This window comes from Myotis myotis, unplaced genomic scaffold (assembly GCF_014108235.1).
Source record: "Myotis myotis isolate mMyoMyo1 unplaced genomic scaffold, mMyoMyo1.p scaffold_m19_p_4, whole genome shotgun sequence".
NCBI classification, from domain to species: Eukaryota; Metazoa; Chordata; class Mammalia; order Chiroptera; family Vespertilionidae; genus Myotis; species Myotis myotis.
In genome coordinates this window covers 5331726-5349728 of record NW_023416346.1, presented here as the reverse complement: position 1 = coordinate 5349728, position 18003 = coordinate 5331726, and the positions used below count along the sequence as shown (strand labels likewise).

Sequence of the window (18003 nt, the reverse complement as noted above, 5' to 3'; positions counted from 1 at the left end):
GCTCAACCATGGAGCCACACCGGCTGGGCTATCAGTTTTTTTTGTTTTTATTTTTTTTATTTTTTTTTATTGCTTAAAGTATTACAAAGGGTATTACATATGTGTCCTTTCCCCCCCCCTCCCTTGACAATCCCCTGGCCTCCCCTACCCCCCAGTGTCTTATGTCCATTGGTTATGCTTATATGCATGCATACAAGTCCTTCGGTTGATTTCTTACCCACCCCACTCCTGCCCTCCCACCCTCCCCGGCCTCCCTGCTGTAGTTTCACAGTCTGTTCGAGGCAGCTCTTGGGCTATCAGTTTTATTTTTAATAGGATGGTGTAGAACTAAAATGGCTCAACAATGAAAATTAAGTCCTGTCTTTCCTCTGACCCCCAGCCATGAAAGTCCTCTCCCTAGAGACAGCCACTGTTACACTTTCTTGGGTAAATCTTTTCACAGAGTTTTGCGGCATTTATAAACCTGAGATCGATTTTCTTTTTATCCCCAGGCAAAAGGTAAATGCTGTACAACTGGTTCTGCACCTTGCTTTTTCCCCCACTTAATGTATTGGAAGTAGTGTTGCTGTATTCTTTTTAATATAATGGCTACAGACTCTGTTATGTGAGGGGACCACAATTTATTGAGCCAGTACCCTTTGGAAGGGACATTTAGGCCTTTCATAATAATGTTGTTATCCATCCCGTGAAGTACATGGGAATAAGTCAGCTGCAGCCACAGAGAGTGGAGCTGAGGGTTGTAAATATATTCACCTCTTACTTCAGGTTCAGTTAACAAACAAAAAGCCAGGCATATTAGGGAAAGAACCCAATATAATTTCAAGAAATTAATCATTGAAATTACAAACTCAACCAGTAGGGTAAAGTATTGAAGAGAGAATTGGTGGACCAAAGGATGAATAATCGGAAGTAATTGTTCGGGAAGTTGGGATAGAGAAGCAGAAGGAAAAGATATCTACATGTTGAAGTGCAGCGCAGTGCTGAGACCACGTGAATCAAAGCCACGTGTCAATATGGATGATGCTCACAAGCATATTGTGGAGTGAAGAAAAGCAAGCTACAGACTAATTCAGACCATGTGTAATTCATACCCAGGAGTCAAAACAGTATTGAGTTTTTTTAAATTGAGAAAGTCTTGAATTTTTGCAGCTTTGGAATTCACTATCTTCTTTTTAAAAAATTTACCTTTATTATTGAAAGTATTACAGATACTCCCTTCTTCCCCATTGCCCCCTCCCTCCCACTCCCACAACCCCCCTCAGGCCTTCACCATCCTATTGTCTGTGTCCATGGGTTATGCATATATGCATACAAATTCTTTTTATATATATATATATTTTATTGATTTTTCACAGAGAGGAAGGGAGAGAGATAGAGAGAGTTAGAAACATCGATGAGAGAGAAACATCAATCAGCTGCCCCCTGCACATCCCTCACCAGGGATGTGCCCGCAACCCAGGCACATGCCCCCGACCGGAATCGAACCCGGGACCTCTCAGTCCGCAGGCTGATGCTCTATCCACTGAGCCAAACCGGCTTCGGCATATATATGCATACAAATTCTTTGGTTAATCTCTTTGCACCCATGCATTTATCCCTGCCTTCCCTCTGAGATTCATCAGGCTGTTCCATGTTTCTGTGTCTCTGGATCTATTTTGTTCATCAGTTTATTTTGTTCATTACATTCCACATATAAGTGATATCACATGATTCTTGTCTTTCTCTGACTGACTTATTTCGCTTAGCATAATATTCTCCAGATCCCTCCAAGCTGTCTCAAAGGGTAAGATACCTTCTTTTTTACAGCTGCATAGTATTCCATTGTGTAGATGTACCACAGCTTTTTAAATCCATGCATTATGGGGTTTTTATTGTTTTTCTCTAATGACAACTCCTTTTGGTATTGACCAACATGTTGTTTAAAAAGTCTGGTGTATTTTATATTCTTTTAAAGGTTTTAAAATTATTTCATGTTAAGTTGATATTATTAAGAACCTGATTTTTAATACGAATACAATTTTACAACTTGTTTTTTTTTCACAAAAGGCAGCAAACTGCAAGTATCTATTAATACAGGTCAATAATGATGATGATGATGATGATGTAATACTGAGGCAGAATTTGGCTTAAAACTCTAAGGTTTTCCTAGATTTTGTATATTGTTTATTCAACAATGCCTTGTGAATTCTCATATATCTTGGTGATAAGAGACATTATAAATATATACATAGAATATGCAAACATCGCTTACCTTTTTCTCATGTAACTTTCTCCTTCAATGACAAAATGGCATAGGGGAACATTTTACCATTCTATCTTTTTATTATTGCTAGCAAAGAACTGAATATAGAGAGATGTCTGAATTTTTCCTCCTAAGAGAGAAATGTAGAAAGTGGTGGTTATTTGTGGTGTGTGAGTTTTTTTTCCACATTTCACTCACTTTTCCTTGGGCATGTGTGACTCATGTCCAAGATCAGGGGAACAACATTCCTTTCTCACTCATGGAATTGAATGCTTATATACGACTTTATTGTGTGTGTGTGTGTGTGGGGATTCCTAGTGGAAAAACCTTACTAAGGAGAAATGAGACTTAAAGACTTGCAGGTCATTATGTTATCTGTATCATAGCCACAAGCCCTGGAAGTTGACTGCATAGTGCATAGTCCCTGGATCATAACTGCAAAAATGTGCACTGTGGTGTTTAGCTTCCCAAGGGATGTAATTACTTTTTCCATGATACCTAGTCCTTGAAATGACCTAAACAAAACATTTCTTTTTATCTTCTTCCTCTGGTACGTGGCAAAGCATATTGTATTTGTTACAACTAGAAATTCCTACAGTGCAGCCCGGTCCTTGTTGGCAGATGGCAGCTGGACTGGCCTGAGGGCTGTTGCTGGTGCAAATCAAAGAGCTCAGAGGTTCTACCCTTGGCAGAAAAAAAAAAATTGCTTCTTATTATCCCATCTTCCTTCACTAAAAGCCTGAGAAATGACATGCGATCAGTTGTTAAAAAGTACTCATCGCCATAATAACCATGAAAGATACTGTCCTACCTTGTCCTCCTGGTGGCTGAGGGATGGTTAACCCTTTTAAAGGATTGTGCAGTTGCTCCTAAAATACATACCCGGTGCCTGAGCTTTAAGATGACTTCTGAGTTGCTTAGTTGTCGTAAATCACCCATGCCATCATTTCCATGCATTCTCTGTCCTTTCACAGGCCTCATGTGTGTTTTTTTCCCCACTCTGTTTCAGGGCTCATCGTCGGGGTGATCCTGAGGTACGGCACCCCTGCCACCAGTGGCCATGACAAGTCCCTCAGCTGCACTCAGGAAGACAGGGCCTTCAGCACATTATTAGTCAATGTCAGTGGGAAGTTCTTTGAATACACCCTGAAAGGAGAAATCAGCCCCGGCAAGCTCAACAGTGTAGAGCAGAATGACATGCTGAGGAAGGTGAGCGGGGGACACTCAGTGGTTGTTGTCTGACGTGGTTTTTGACTTCCAGTTTTGTCTTGATCTTATGGAGAGAAACCCTTTTAAACTCCTGGAGCATAGGTGGCATCCCTGCCTCTCCATTTTCCTGGGAAGCTTTGGGGTTATAATGAAGAGAAGAAAGAACCATATTTGAACTTGAGCCTTTCAGCTTTGCGAGGTTCAGTGGCTGACTTGGGACACTGATGGGTGTGGTGGGTTTGTACATCCCCATTCAGCTTGTCTCTCCAATCCCCATCTTTTCTTTACTATGTCTTTTACTATGGTTTAGGGATGAGGTTGTTCCTTTCTTAAGAATGGTTTCACTTTCAGCTTGTTTATTCAGAATTCAGAAGTATAATTCTTAGTTCTTCATGATTCTTTGGCCATATCCTATAAATATTGATTGAGAATTCCCTCTCATTAGTGATTGATGCCAATGGCTTATTCTTCAGAGGAAGGATATTTCTTAGAATTTGAATCCAAACATTGGTTTTCATTTGATGTTGGGGCTAGCTAAAATACTCCACAGGAAAAAGGATTCTGTATCTCCTTACTTGGGTGATTTTCAGCGTAAGCAAAAGATGTGTATTTATCCTCATATATTCTAGTACCTTATAGACCTGGGCTTATCAGCAGGAAGGCTTCTGGATAAAGTCTGGGAGATACAACTCGTGGGAGCTCCTTGTAATATGGAATAAGGCTAATTAATGTGTGTGAAGGCTTGCAGTCAAACACAGAGTATAGCCTGTGCTCCAAAAATTAAATTGTTATTGATCTCCAGATCTACCCTAATCCTTAAAGAAAATTATTCTCAACCTGGAGCATTCAATATGCCCATCTTCTCCTTGTCCCAAGTGGCAGTTCTAATGCACTCTTTTCTTTCAACCCTTCATAAGCCTGCATGGGATGGTGTGGGAGTCAAGAAACCCTTGTGCTGCTTCATGCATTACTGGGTGTGGTGACTTCCAGCAAGTGCCACTCTCTTTGGCCCTAGATACTGCATAGGTATTGTCCAAATCCCCTTCTCACTTGGACAGTCCCTGCTTTTCAGACTATTCTTACCTTCAGCAAGAAGATAGAATAAAACATAATTTCGAGAGAACCATTCTCTTTGTAATTAGACTGGTTAACATTTCCTGTTTCTAAAGAGAAATGCTAACTTTGGTTTTAATAATTATAATGATTTAATAATTAATTGAAATAAGAGACAAATGATCTACTAAAATGAACAAATTTTTTATTTAAAGAGTTAGGAAGTTTATAGAATGGTTATGTTTTCTGGATGTGATAAGACTTTGATGTCTAATAATTTCACAATGATTTCCCTGTATCAAACCTACAGGTAATGTTAGTCCCCTTAGAACTGCTGAATTTATGTTGATGTTTAGGAAACCATTAGCATCGCTGGAGACTTTGATCTAGGCCACATCATGTGTCACAGAAGGCTGGCCACTCAAAAGAGACTTAAATTTGGTAGCATTATGTCTATAAATGATTCTGTGAGAGGATCCAGAAAATTAATAAGAATGATGACTGCATCTTTTATTGCAGTTGAGCCTTCATAAAGGTTTGCTAAAAATCAAGCTGTTTTCTTTCTTGTTGAAACACGTTGACCAAAAGCTTTGTCTGAGGTCTCAAAATTGCACTGTACTATCGTATAGTAGTATGTATTAAACAGCAGAGCAAGAGTAGAACTCAGAAGTGCTATGTGGACAAGAACACGTCAGCCCACAGGGGAGCTGTGGCTTCTCTTCTGTGATGAGCTCATGCTTTTCCACATTTATGTCACGGGCTTTAACTATTCACCCTTTAGCCAGTGGCTTAAAATCTCAAGCAAACATCATAGCACCAATTGGTATTAACCTAAAAATGGGCTTTTTTCCTTTTAAACTTTTAGGTAACGTTTGACCCAGAGGTCTTTTTCAACATTCTGCTGCCTCCAATTATTTTCCATGCTGGATACAGTTTGAAGAAGGTAAGAGATTTTTGCCAGTATTTCTTTTTTTTTTCAAGCTTAAAAATAGTCATAAATTATCCACAGATAACAACATAATGACATTCTTGGGGCAAATGATCATAAAAACAAAAGCTTTGTATAGTTGAAAAATGAAATATATCATACTGTAAACACATTCCAAACTATTGCTCATAATAGTACACGTGTGTGTGGTTTATAAGGTAATGCCACAAAGTGGGTCTGCTGTACCTGTACCAATTACCTTATGGAAACTATGGAAAGAATTCCCACGACAAACAGATTTCTTGCTGGTTGACCTTTTAATAATGTTATTGCTTGGTTTAAAGCTTTAGTTTCTCTTGATAGGTAGAAAGGCTTTAAATTATGTAAGGAGTATGATTTTTTGCCAGTATTTCTTAAAGTATGGGGATCTCTGTGTTAATTCACCTGCATAATTTTCTAGTTTTTTACTTCTCCCAGATTGCTTATTACTGTGTTCTGTACCCACTCAGAGACTATAGTTGACTCATCATCAGTGATTCATTTTTGTTTTAAAATCTGGAACTGTCATACATTGCCAGTGGGAATGGAAAATGGCAGAGTCGTTCTGAAAAACAGTTCCTCAGTTTCTTATAAAACTGAAGTTGAAATTCCCATAGGACCCAGCAATTTTATTCCTGAGGATTTATCCCAGAGAAATGAAAACTTATATTCACACAAAAACCTGTATGTGATTATTCATAGCAACTTTATTGTAATAGCCTCAAACTGGAAACAACTAAAATGTCCTACAGTAAGTGGATGGTTAAATGAACATCCATACCATAGGATACTACTTACCAATAAAATGCAGCAAAACTATTGATATATACAGCACTCTGTATGGATCTCAAAGGCATTATGCTGAGTGAAAAAAAAATCAAATCACAAAAGGTCACATACTGTATGATATCATTTCTGTAGCATTCTAGAAATAACAAAATTATAGGGATGGAGAACAGATTAGTGGTTTCCAGGGATTAGGGATGTGGGAGTGAGAGGGGATGTATGTGACTATGAAGGGAGAGTATAAGGGAGATTTTTCTGATGATACAACAGTTCTGTGTTTTGATGGCAGTGGTGCTTACATGAATCTACCCATGCAATAAAATGACTAGTTTAAGAGGCAAACATCATCTGTCCATAATATATTCAGGCAGCACCCTCATTTGGTAACTGTGGTATGTCAAGTCTTTGAAGGCTTCTCTTCTGAGCAGTGGTTTAAGGACAGTAGGCATTCCTTGACACCTTCTTCTGCCTCAAAGAGAGGCAAGCATTGGGGAAGACCAAAGCCAAGTCCTCAGATCCTCTGTCTGGAACACAGGCTAGAGGATGCCCGCAGCCTTTTGTGTGGCTATACTTCATGGTGGATTCTCGATCCAGGCTGAGTTCTTGTGTCTTGTCTGTCTCTGATGTTGCTCGGCTGTCATGCCTGAACTCTCCTGCCTCTTTAAATTTTAAGATAAAGTGTTCCTGGCCCCTGTTTAATTAGGGTGTTTGGAGGGATTTTGTTCATCTGTTTTTGTTAAGTAGTTCTGATTGTCCAATGAAAATAATTTATGCCTTGAAGAGTAAGAGCCATGGCTCAGGATCGCAAGAACATGGATTTTCCCCATCAAAATATTCCACAGGCGTAATGAGAAGTACAGTGTGTGTGTGTGTATGTGTGTGTGTGTGTGTGTGTGTGTGTATGCGCGCATGTGCGCGCGTGTGTTTTAAGGAAGCCAATAAATGTACAGAGACATTAAGAGAATTACAGCTTTGCCACCCCTTTCTGAATAATTGCTATATCTTGTACCCATGTAAGTATATGAACATATCTATCAACTTGCCCATCCTTTTAAAAAAAATCCTCACCTGAGGATTTTTGAAGGGAGGGAGAGAGACAGAGAGAGAAACATTGATATGAGAGAGACACATCCATCGGTTCCTTCCTGCACATGCCCTGACCGGGGCCTGGGATGGAACCTGTAATCGAGGTTGTGACCCTTCAGTCTGTGGGCTGACTCTCTAACCACTGAGAAAACTGGCTAGAGCAAAAACTTGCCCATTTTAACTACAATTAGTTGTTTCTCATTTCTTCACATCTATCCTTTCCAGGCTCTAAAGATTAATCCAGATGAACATCAGGAGACACCACAGATGCCATGAGCTGATACTTAGGACATTCTGTTTTCTGATACTGAATCAAGCAGAAAGCTCCTTAGGTGGCACTTTCATGCTTTATTAGTTTCAAACTTATATCTGTAATGATCTTCTAAGGTTCTGCCAGAACTGGAAGTGAATAACTGAATCACTAGAGTAAAATGGTTTGGGTTAAATTTATTAAAATAATTGGTCTGCTTATACACATGCACATGTGTGCGCACAGACACACACAATGTAATTTAATATAACTAGTTGCAGTGGTTTTGTCTGAAATTTACTATGACTTTGCTTGCTTGATCAGTGATTGGTAAGACAAAGGATATTTTAAAACCATGATGTTCAAGGGCAAATTCAGGATTAATTTTCATTATGACTTGATATAACGGAAGCAATAAGTAAAGTTTCACTTTTTAGGGACTTTTAATGTGTTTCTAATGCTTACTGTCAAAAATCACAATGTGATTCCTGCTTTTCTGTTTTATTCAGAGACACTTTTTCAGAAATCTTGGGTCTATTCTGGCCTATGCCTTTTTGGGGACTGCTGTTTCCTGCTTCATTATCGGGTAAGGGACTCTTTGCCATGTAACCTAATTAACACATTTTCCAAAGAGATGAGTTCTACGTGGGTCCACAGAGTCCAGTCTTTCCCCCCAGCTTAATTGAGATATAATTGACACATAACATTTTGTAAGTTTAAGATGTATAAATTGTTGATTTTATATATTTATAAAGTGCAGAATGATTACCAGCAAAGCATTAGCTAACACCTCCATCCTGTCACAGTTACCTTTTTTTGTGGTGAGAACATTTGAGACCTACTCTCTTATCAACATTCAAGTATATGTTACAGCGTTATGATCTATAATCACCATGCTGTACATTAGATCCCCAAACTTATTCACCTTATTACTGGAAGTTTGTACCCTTGAGCAACATCTCCCCATTTCCCCACCACCCAGCCGCTGGCAATCACCAGAGTCCAGTATTTTGACATTTATGATAATGGTATATAAGGTCTAAAGCCACATTTCCAGTGTGGTGGCTATTAGCCAAATGTGGCTATTAAAATTAAGATTCATTAAAATGGAATAAAATTATACCTAGTCTCCAGATCTTGGTTTCTAATATCATTCTTCAATAAAAAGAATCAGGGCCCTTTGCAGAAATGGCTGATTCTAGGGCTGAGGCAGCAAATATACAAGAGAAGGATGGAGAATCTTACAATGCCACAAAATAAGGAAGTGCTCAGAAAACAAACATTGGTGATGATGGGAGGCAAGAGGGAGGAAAAGCTGCAGAGAAGTCTAGTAACCATGTCTAAGCTTGCGGTAGAAGGAAATAAAGAGAAAGGTGTGGTTTCAGGAAATATTGAAAAGGTTGATGAAAGAAGCCTTTGGTAAGCAACAAAGGGCAAATCCAGTCTGTATCACAGAGTTACTATAAGTTGAAATAGAACTGTTCAAGTTTCTGGAACAGTCCTGGCACAAAGTAAGCAAACATTAAGTTATACTTACTTATTCTCAAAAGGATTAAATTCTGCAAATAGTTCTTGAGCTCCTAGCTTAGTTAGTCTGCTTGTTCTAGGCACCCAGGATACAAAGACAAGCAAGGGCATGGTTCCGACTATCAAGAATTTTATTATCAGAGTATTGGCTTTATGGTACAATGAGCCTATTCTGTGGTTATTTTTATTCCTGTAACTCCTGCAGCTGCTGCCATTACACACACACACACACACACACACAGAGAGAGAGAGAGAGAGAGAGAGAGAGAGAGAGAGAGAGAGAGAGAGAGAGAGAGAGAGAGAACACGAGAACTAGGCCTTTTAACACTCCTCACTCATCCTAATTTGTAAGCTGTCCTGTAGGAAATGTAATACTGAACTTGGTGGTCCCTTTTGGGTCGCACATTCTGTAGCATAAGGAGGGCTCCTGCTGGCCTGCCAAACCCATGCAACGAATGGAATGCCAGATATGCCAATGGGTACACTGATATTTTAATTGGATATTTAGAGAGTTGTGCCTCTTTTCCCTTCTTTGAAATAATTCTTGGCAGAAAAGATTGATCACTTGAATCTTTGTAGCTAACCCATTTTTTTCCTCTCCAGCTTCATCCAGTCCACTCATTTCCATGACTTTAAACATACTATCTTAGAATCCTGTGAGTTTTATGGCAATTTATTACATATTATGCAGGGTTCTTTCTCTTTCTTTCTTCTCTATTACTCAATTGCTTAAGATGCCTTTGTTGCTAATTGAGGAGCATACTTTATAGTTGTAAATAAGCACAACTTTAACAAATGGGATGTTCAAATGTTTCAGCAAGATGACATTAACTGCAAATAATTACTTGGTGCCAAAGTCGTATTGCACATGTTCCTGGTAAGTGTCCAACCACAGCAGCTGCCTGATGTTTTCATGACTCTTGCAGTACAATATTCTAGTACTACTCTGCTTGCATATTTGCTCGGTTACTCATTTAGGAGAGTTCTCTTTAATTTTCTCTCTGACATAGTTTGCCTTCCCTCCGTACAGAAATCTCATGTATGGTGTGGTGAAGCTCATGAAGATGGTGGGACAGCTTTCGGATAAATTTTACTACACAGATTGTCTCTTTTTTGGAGCAATTATCTCTGCCACTGACCCAGGTATTTGCATAGTTGGCATTTTCATTATGACATTTCGTTAATTAAATCTTAAAAAGTTCAGAGTAATCATGAACTTTTGTTGCAGTAGGGAGACTGTAGTATTAATGTGGAATGGTGGAGGCAGAGACCACTAAGTGGTCTAACAGAGATGACTTTTCCTTATTGTTATTATTACAATTAATTATGATAAAACACAGAACAAAATATACCATTTTAACTATTTTTAAGTGTACAATTCAGTAGTGTTAAGTGTATTCACATTGTTGTCTAACCAACCTCCAGAACTTTCTCATCTTGTAAAACTGAAACTCAAAACTTCCCATTAAACAACTTCCCATTTCCTCCTCCCCCAGTCCCTGGCAAACCACCATTCTACTTTCTGTTTCTGTGAGTTTGACTTCTCTAAGTACCTCATATACGTGGAATCATACAGTATTTGTCTTTTTGTGACTGGCTTATTTCGCTTCGCATAACATCTTCAAGGTTCATTCATGTTATAGCATGTACCAGAATTTCTTTCCTTTTAAAGCCCAAATAATATTCCATTATATGGATTTTGTTTAGCCGTCCATCTGCCAATGGACACTTGGGTTGCTTTCACCTGCATTACCTTTTTGTCTTTCATTTGAGAATGTCCAATTTGTTCATAATTTTTATACATAGACTACCTTCTTTTTCAGTGCTGTGCTTTTGCCTTTCAGGAAACATATCATTTGGTTTAAATAACAGTTATTCTTCGTGAAATGTACACGATACCTGTAGTGAATGTAATTTAATTTGTAAACTCCTTTCGTGCAATGTTCCTGCATGATTTCACATTGTGATGTAGTTCTTATACATAAATTTCTTACCTTGTATTTTTCAAGTCTAGAATTAGTTAAACCAATTCTTAGGAGTTATACCAGTTCTTATTATATGTCTTTCCTCCCCTGCAGCTCAAAAACAAACAAGAAAGATAAAACAAGACAACCTCTCTTCTCCAAGTCAGAACCCATAATTAAATCAGTTTGCATAAAATAGTTACAGCTATTCCTTCCTTTAATGTCAACTATTGAGGGTACACTTTAGGGAAAGAATTTACGGAGAAAAAGCTGATCCTGCCCTAATAGTGGGGATGGAAAGGTCTACGACGTCCTCTAACATTCTGGACAGAAAAGATCTTAAAGATACTAAATTCCCCTCCTACTTCACCGTGCCTCTTGGGGGTTCTCTAGATCAGTGCTATCCATGGATCTTTGTGTGACGGTAGAAATGTTCTGTAACCTTCCCAGTCCATTGTGGTAGCCAGTAGTCACATGTAGCTTTTTTGAAATGTGATAGTGCAACTGAAGAACTGAATTTTAAATTTTATTTTGTAATTTAAATTTAAGTAGCCACACGTGGATAGCACAGCTCTAGATAGTTATGTGGTTCTGAAAAATCTCAATGTTCCCCAAACCATTGACCCCAACACTCTACCAGTAAGTATCTATATTGAAGAGTTGGTTGGTTGAAGCACCCTTGTTTGTGTAAAGAATGTGGGATGTGCAGTTGTAGGCAGAGGTTTTCAATGAAGCCCTGCCAGTCACTGAGCTGGTGGCCTCTCAGTGTCATGTTTCCTCATTTATGAAGTAGGAATAATGGTACCTATTTTCTAGTGCTATTGTGAAGATTAAATGACATAACACATGTAAAACATTGAGCATAGCACCTGCTAATTATATTGGTCTCTAGCCACATCTGAATCAGGCACAGATTTCTCTGTTTTCCTTGTGTGCTTTTTAAAAAATAAATAACAGTTCATCTCTTAACCCCAGCACGTTTCTAAAGAGCATTCTGAAAGTGGCTTTATTATTTTAATACTGTAATGTCTGTGACTATCTCCAAATGTGTCTATTAAGAAATAGATTCTTGCTTAGCTGATATGGCTCAGTGGTTGAGTGTCGACTTATAAACCAGGAGGTCACAGTTTGATTCTCAGTCAGGGAACATGCCCAGGTTGTAGGCTTGATCCCCATTGTGGGGCGTGCAGGAGGCAGCTGATCTATTATTCTCTCTCATCATTGATATTTTCTGTCTCTCTCTCCCTCTCCCTTCCTCTCTGAAATCAATAAAAATATTTTTAAAAATGAAATAGATTCGTCATAAGTCTAGGAAAGGTCTTTGTTTCTCTGGAAATATATTAGTATCACCAACAAGCAAAGGGAGGTTAGTGTAACATAAAGATTACTGAAATTATGTTTTCTGAGCTATTAGTGTTGCTTCATTTAATTGGTTAAAAGGCTTATTTTTCCAGATTATCTTTGTAATTGTTTGTGCCACTTTACTGTGTCCATCCTGTGGTGGAAAATAATAGCAGACATTTCCATGGTACACCTTGTTTTTTGTTTGTTTGTTTGTTTGTTTTTTTGCCTGTGAAGATTGGCACAGTAAGGGTTTGATATAAATTGAAAGTTCTAGGAAATGGAAAGTTAAATCTTAATAAACATGAGGACATTAACTTTAACTGCTTTTTAATGGAAATCTTTCTGAAATGTAGAATGTTTTTTTAAAATTAAAGGTGTTTTACCAGCTTCCCAAAAATCGGTTTGAAAACTTGGACCATCCAATAAAAACTAAAGTATAGAGTTAGAGGGGACCATAAGACCAAATTGACTTCGCGTGTCTGGTACATCAAACAAAACTTCTGGCATTGGGATATGTAGTGGTATTGACTGATACGAAAGAACAAAAATCTTTGTCTCTGATTACTCTGTACTTGGCTTGAGACACCAGTCCTTGGTCTTCCTATTGAAGAAGATACCACATGTGTGGAATGGTGGAAGCTGTTCTGTGACTAGGAGCCATTCTGTGGTTACGTGTCATGGGTGCCATGTGCCATCTTTGTGGACTGTTCCTTTAGATGGATCCACAGTTCAGGAAAGAAAATGAAATTTCCAATCCATAGTGTATTCTTAGGCAGCTACCAAAGAAAATTAATGTTATTCCTTCTTATGAACCATTATAAAGTGACTCCTCTCATTTTAATTTTGTCACTTTTATACCCCTCGAGTCAATCAAGCCTACTCACAGGTTTCAAAATCTATGATTGGTGTCAAAGTGTAATTCTCTAGTGGCATCCCTCAGGCTGGTCAGTATTTCTTTTTGAAAAATCAGAGGCCGAAACCAGGACTACAGGCTTTATTAGAGGAGAAGCACCTGCCGGGCTGCCTCGCAAGGGGAGGACAGCAGCATGTGCAGGGGTGGGCACGCCTTTTGGGGGGCTGAATGGGAAGGGGTGGGGGCTTAGTGTACTCGGCGCCCGCTGATTGGTGGCTTACTGCATTGTCCATATAGAACAAGGGCTTAGGGTATTTGGCAGGCGTGGATTGGTGGTCCAATGTATAGTCCATATAAGGTACCTGGTTAGTCACTCAGGTATTTCTGGGCTGCAGGTTACATCATACTCCGCCCACCAGTTGGGGGAAGGGAGGATCTATCACTTTTTAAAAAAATATATATTTTATTGATTTCAGGGAGGAAGGAAGAGGGAGAGAGAGATAGAAACATCAATGATGAGAGAAAGTCATTGTTTGGCTGCCTCCTGCATGCCCCCAACTGGGTATCGAGCCCGCAACCTGGGCATGTGCCCTTGACCAGAATTGAACCTGGGACCCTTCAGTCCACAGGCTGACACTCTATCTGCTGAGCCAAACCAGCCAGGGCTGGTCAGTATTTCTTTTATCCTTTTTGACTCAGTTCAAATCTGCCACCTGCCTAGTTCTTCTCTCATTCTTTCAGTTACTTGCTCCCACAGCTCTTAAGTCATCTACTTTGTACACAATTCTTACCTCTTTGTACTGAATGTTCGCAAGTGCTAAGTGCTCTTTAGTACACAGATGAAGTGTTCAGGGAAAGTTAGTTGAATGAACAAATTAAGGCTCTTGATACTTCCTTCTTCCCCTATCTGCTATTTTATTATTTTCCCCCCGTGCTTTTTAGATAGCTGTACCCGCAGTCATCAGTCCATTTTAATTTCTCTGTTCTTATCCAGTTGGAAACAGCTGATATGACCCTGTTCTCTGATTCCAAAGGTCCTGCTGGGGGTGGAAGAGTCTGTTTACTCCCCATTTTAGAAGTCACTTACCTAGTCTTCCATCCTCCCCCCCTCCACCCCCCCCCCAGTCATCTTCCTGGTGTTAGCACTCATATTCCTAATCTTGGTTGGGCTCAGCCTTGCCCAGGGGTGGGGGGAATGGGCAGAGTTCCTGTCCTGTTTTTTTTTCTTTAAAAAATATGTTTTTCTCGATTTTAGAGAGAAAGAGGAAGGGAGAGGGATAGAGAGAGAGAAACATCCATGATGAGAGAGAATCATTGATCGGTTGCCTCCTGCATGCTACCTACTGGGGATCGAGCCCGCAACCCAGGCATGTGTCCTAACAGAGAATGGATCCTGTGACCTCTTGGTTCATGTGTCTACACACAACCGCTGACCCACACCGGCCAGGCTCTGTCCTGTTTTATAAGGTGATTGGCGGGAGGAATAAGAAATAAAATTCAGAGCAGTCAGATTCGGATCAGTGCTATATAAATGTTAATTGTTTTAATTATGCAAGCTAGCCTTCATTGTCATGAATATATGAGTTAACTATACTTTTTTAACTACTGATAATTGTAGTATTTCAGGAAAATAGTAAAGTCAGAAGAGCTTTTGAAAATCATGTAGCTCAAACCCTCACTTGGCTAAAATCTATAGACTTTGCTTTGTGCTGAGTTCTCATAGCTAGTGGGTGGCTGTGTTGGATGCCTCCGTGTGCCCCTCTAGAGTTACTCTCCACCCTTCTCCACTTTCTTCTCCATGCCAAGCGGCTGACTTGTATGGAAGAGTTCAGAGGTTCCTTTGCCCTCTGGTTTCCCATTTGATTCATCCACAGGGGAGCACTAGTGTGAGGATGGAAGGAAGGTGGAAATGCAGGGTCCCTGAGGCCTGGCTGCATCCCTTGATTAAAGGTCATAGCTCCTGTCAGGTGACCATCTCTGTAGAGTTCCTGGTTCTGACAGTCACTCCTTCTCTGGCCCCTTCCGGCCTAGGGATGGTATAAAGCTCCCTGTTTTAGCCTCGAGTACTGCCCTCTCCCTTGTGGTTTTCCTGTACTTTCCCCACACTTCTATAAATAATCCCTTATTAAACACTCCTCAAATTGCTCAATTTGAGGGTGTGCCATCTGTTTCCTGCCAGGACCCTGACTCATAAAGTCCTGGGTCCCAGATCTCCTGGGCTGTCAGCCCTGTGTTCTGTTTGTGGAGATTAGCCTCCATCAGTCTTGAGTCCCTGAATGACTGATGTGAACAGAAGCCTCAGGTGCCAGCACTCAGTGGACATGTCGTATGAGTAATGGATAAAACTATTCTTGGGTTCAACTGCTGAGGTTTTAGGAAATTTTAAAAAATAAGTGTTTTTAATTTATTGCGGAGAGGAAGGGAGAGAGAGAAACATCCATGATGAGAGAGAATCATTGATTGGCTGCCTCATGCATGATCCTTACTGGGGATTGAGCCCACAACCCAGGCATGTGTCCTGACCAGGAATTGAACCATGACCTTCCTGGTTCATGGGTCAATGCTCAACCACTGAGCCACACTGGCCAAGCTTAGGAATTTTGATATTGCAGTAGAAGGTGGCCCATTATACAAGGCCTGATTTATTTTCTCTAAGTTGGGAGAAACGATAGTGCTACCCACAGGCTTTTATGAGGACTAAGTGAGATTGTAAAATGTTTAGCATAGTGCCTACTTCATGGTAAATCCTTAATAATTGTTATTATCGTTGTTAACTTTTCTTTGACATTGGGTTAAAAACAAGACAATTCTTTTGTCACATACAGTTGGCCCTTGAACAACACAGGTTTGAACTGCATGGGTCCACTTACATGCGTGTTTTTTTTCAATAAATACTTGTACTATTTTCAATCCACAGTTGCGAGTCTGCAGATGTGGAAGGCACTGATCTACTCCATCTTATATAGGGGATTTGAGCATCTTTGGATTTGGATATCCACAGGGGATCTTGGAACCAATTCCCCGTGGATACTGAGGGACAACTAAGTTTTGAGGGAGACAAAAATTATATGGATTTTCGACTGTGCAAGGGGGTCAGCACCCCAACCCCCACATTGTTTAAGGGTCAACGGTAATGATAAGCTAGTAGAGTTTTGTATTAGTTGGGGTTCTTCAGGCAAACAGAGCAAATAGGAGATGTATGTGGTGTGTGTGTGTGTGTGTGTGTGTGTGTGTGTGTGTGTGTGTGTGTGTTTAAGAGAGAGAGAGCAAGAAAGAGATTGAAATTGAGAAATTATAAGGAATTGGCTCATGCAATTATGGAGGCTGAAAAGTCCCAGGATCAGCAGTCCTAAATCCTAAGAACCAGGAAAGCCAATGCTATAGTTCCAGTCCAAGTCCAAAGGTAGGAGGAGACTGACATCCCAGCTGAAAGACAGCCAGGCAGAGAGATGATTGAGTTCTCCATTACTGTCTTTTTGTTCTAGTCAAGCCTTTAACAGACTGGATGTGTCTCACCCACATTACACAACTACCTGACAGAGTAGCCTCATGAATTCACAACTACCCATTGGTGGGGTAAAACCAGCAGCAGCAGTGAGACTTAGAGCTAGAAGCAGCAGATGTGTTGAGGAAGCAGAGGGGAGAGGAGGGGGCTGTTGGTCATTTTAACTGTCAGGGAACCCAGAAATTTCCCATAAGTATTCACATTCAAAATGAGAGGTCCCCACTGGGAGTAAACAACTTCATAGGCATGTTAGATAACAACAGTAAAACTGGGAGGGACTTTATGGGCTTCAGTTGGTGGGTGTGGGCAAGGAGACTAGAGGTGTGAGACTTCTGGAGAGACCTGAGCCCCCAGGGCTCTCAGAAAATACCCTGGGAAGATCTATTTGGAAGCCACTCCCTATACATGAACTTCTAGGACCATGGACCTCGATTGATGGGGCTTTGAAGGAGAAAGAAGCTAAGAAAGTGGAGGAGAGCAGATTAAGTAGATCTGAGTGCTGGGGATGTGGCTACACCCAAAGGCCATGTTTTTAATACTTCAATGTAAAACCAGAAGAGGGAGCCTTAGAGCCATGAAACAAGGAAATCTATGCTGGGCCTCCTACCTCTGACTTAATATGAGGAGCAGAAATGGATTGAGGTTGAACTTCTTGCAAACATATTATAATCAGAAAAATGAAGGTAATCATTCTGAATAATCAAGTTACAGAAAGTGGAGTCATACCAGAAAAATAGGGTCCCAAGGCAGACAAAACGTTATTAATATTTCAACAGAACCTAAGGGAAATTTTAAAAAATGATAGAAGTTATGAAAGAACTGTGTATATCATTATGAGAAAATTTAAAAGTGAGAGGACTAAACAATAGGACATCATGAAAAGAGAGAGAGTCAGCCAAAAGGAATGGAGGGGGGGGGGGCCCGTGAAGTGAAAGAGATGTTAAAAAGTACATATTTTTAAAAATAAATTTTAAAGTGGGCAAAACCAAACGATATTGTCAGGGAATATACATTGGGTGGCCAAACTATAAGGAAATGAAAGGAAGCAGTTACTATAAAATCAGGTTAATGGTTATTAGTTTTGAGTGAAGGAAGAGTTTGAGATTGGGATGGAGCATATGGGGGAGTTCTGTGGAGCTGGCTAAGTTCCATTTCTAGAACTGGATGATGGTTACATGAATGGTTTGGCTTATAATTCACTAAGCTAAACATTTGTT

At 39.9% G+C, this 18003-nt stretch overlaps 1 protein-coding gene across 2 annotated transcripts in view; it reads left to right on the top strand.

Moving 5' to 3' along the window:
• Positions 1-18003, top strand: part of SLC9A7 (solute carrier family 9 member A7) — a 117578-nt gene that overhangs the window by 54274 nt on the left and 45301 nt on the right. For both annotated transcript variants that reach the window (XM_036304355.1, XM_036304356.1), the window contains exons 2-5: positions 3252-3451; positions 5370-5447; positions 8103-8179; positions 10151-10263. In XM_036304355.1, the coding sequence (XP_036160248.1) occupies positions 3252-3451; positions 5370-5447; positions 8103-8179; positions 10151-10263 (468 nt within the window). The remainder of the gene's footprint in view (positions 1-3251; positions 3452-5369; positions 5448-8102; positions 8180-10150; positions 10264-18003) is intronic.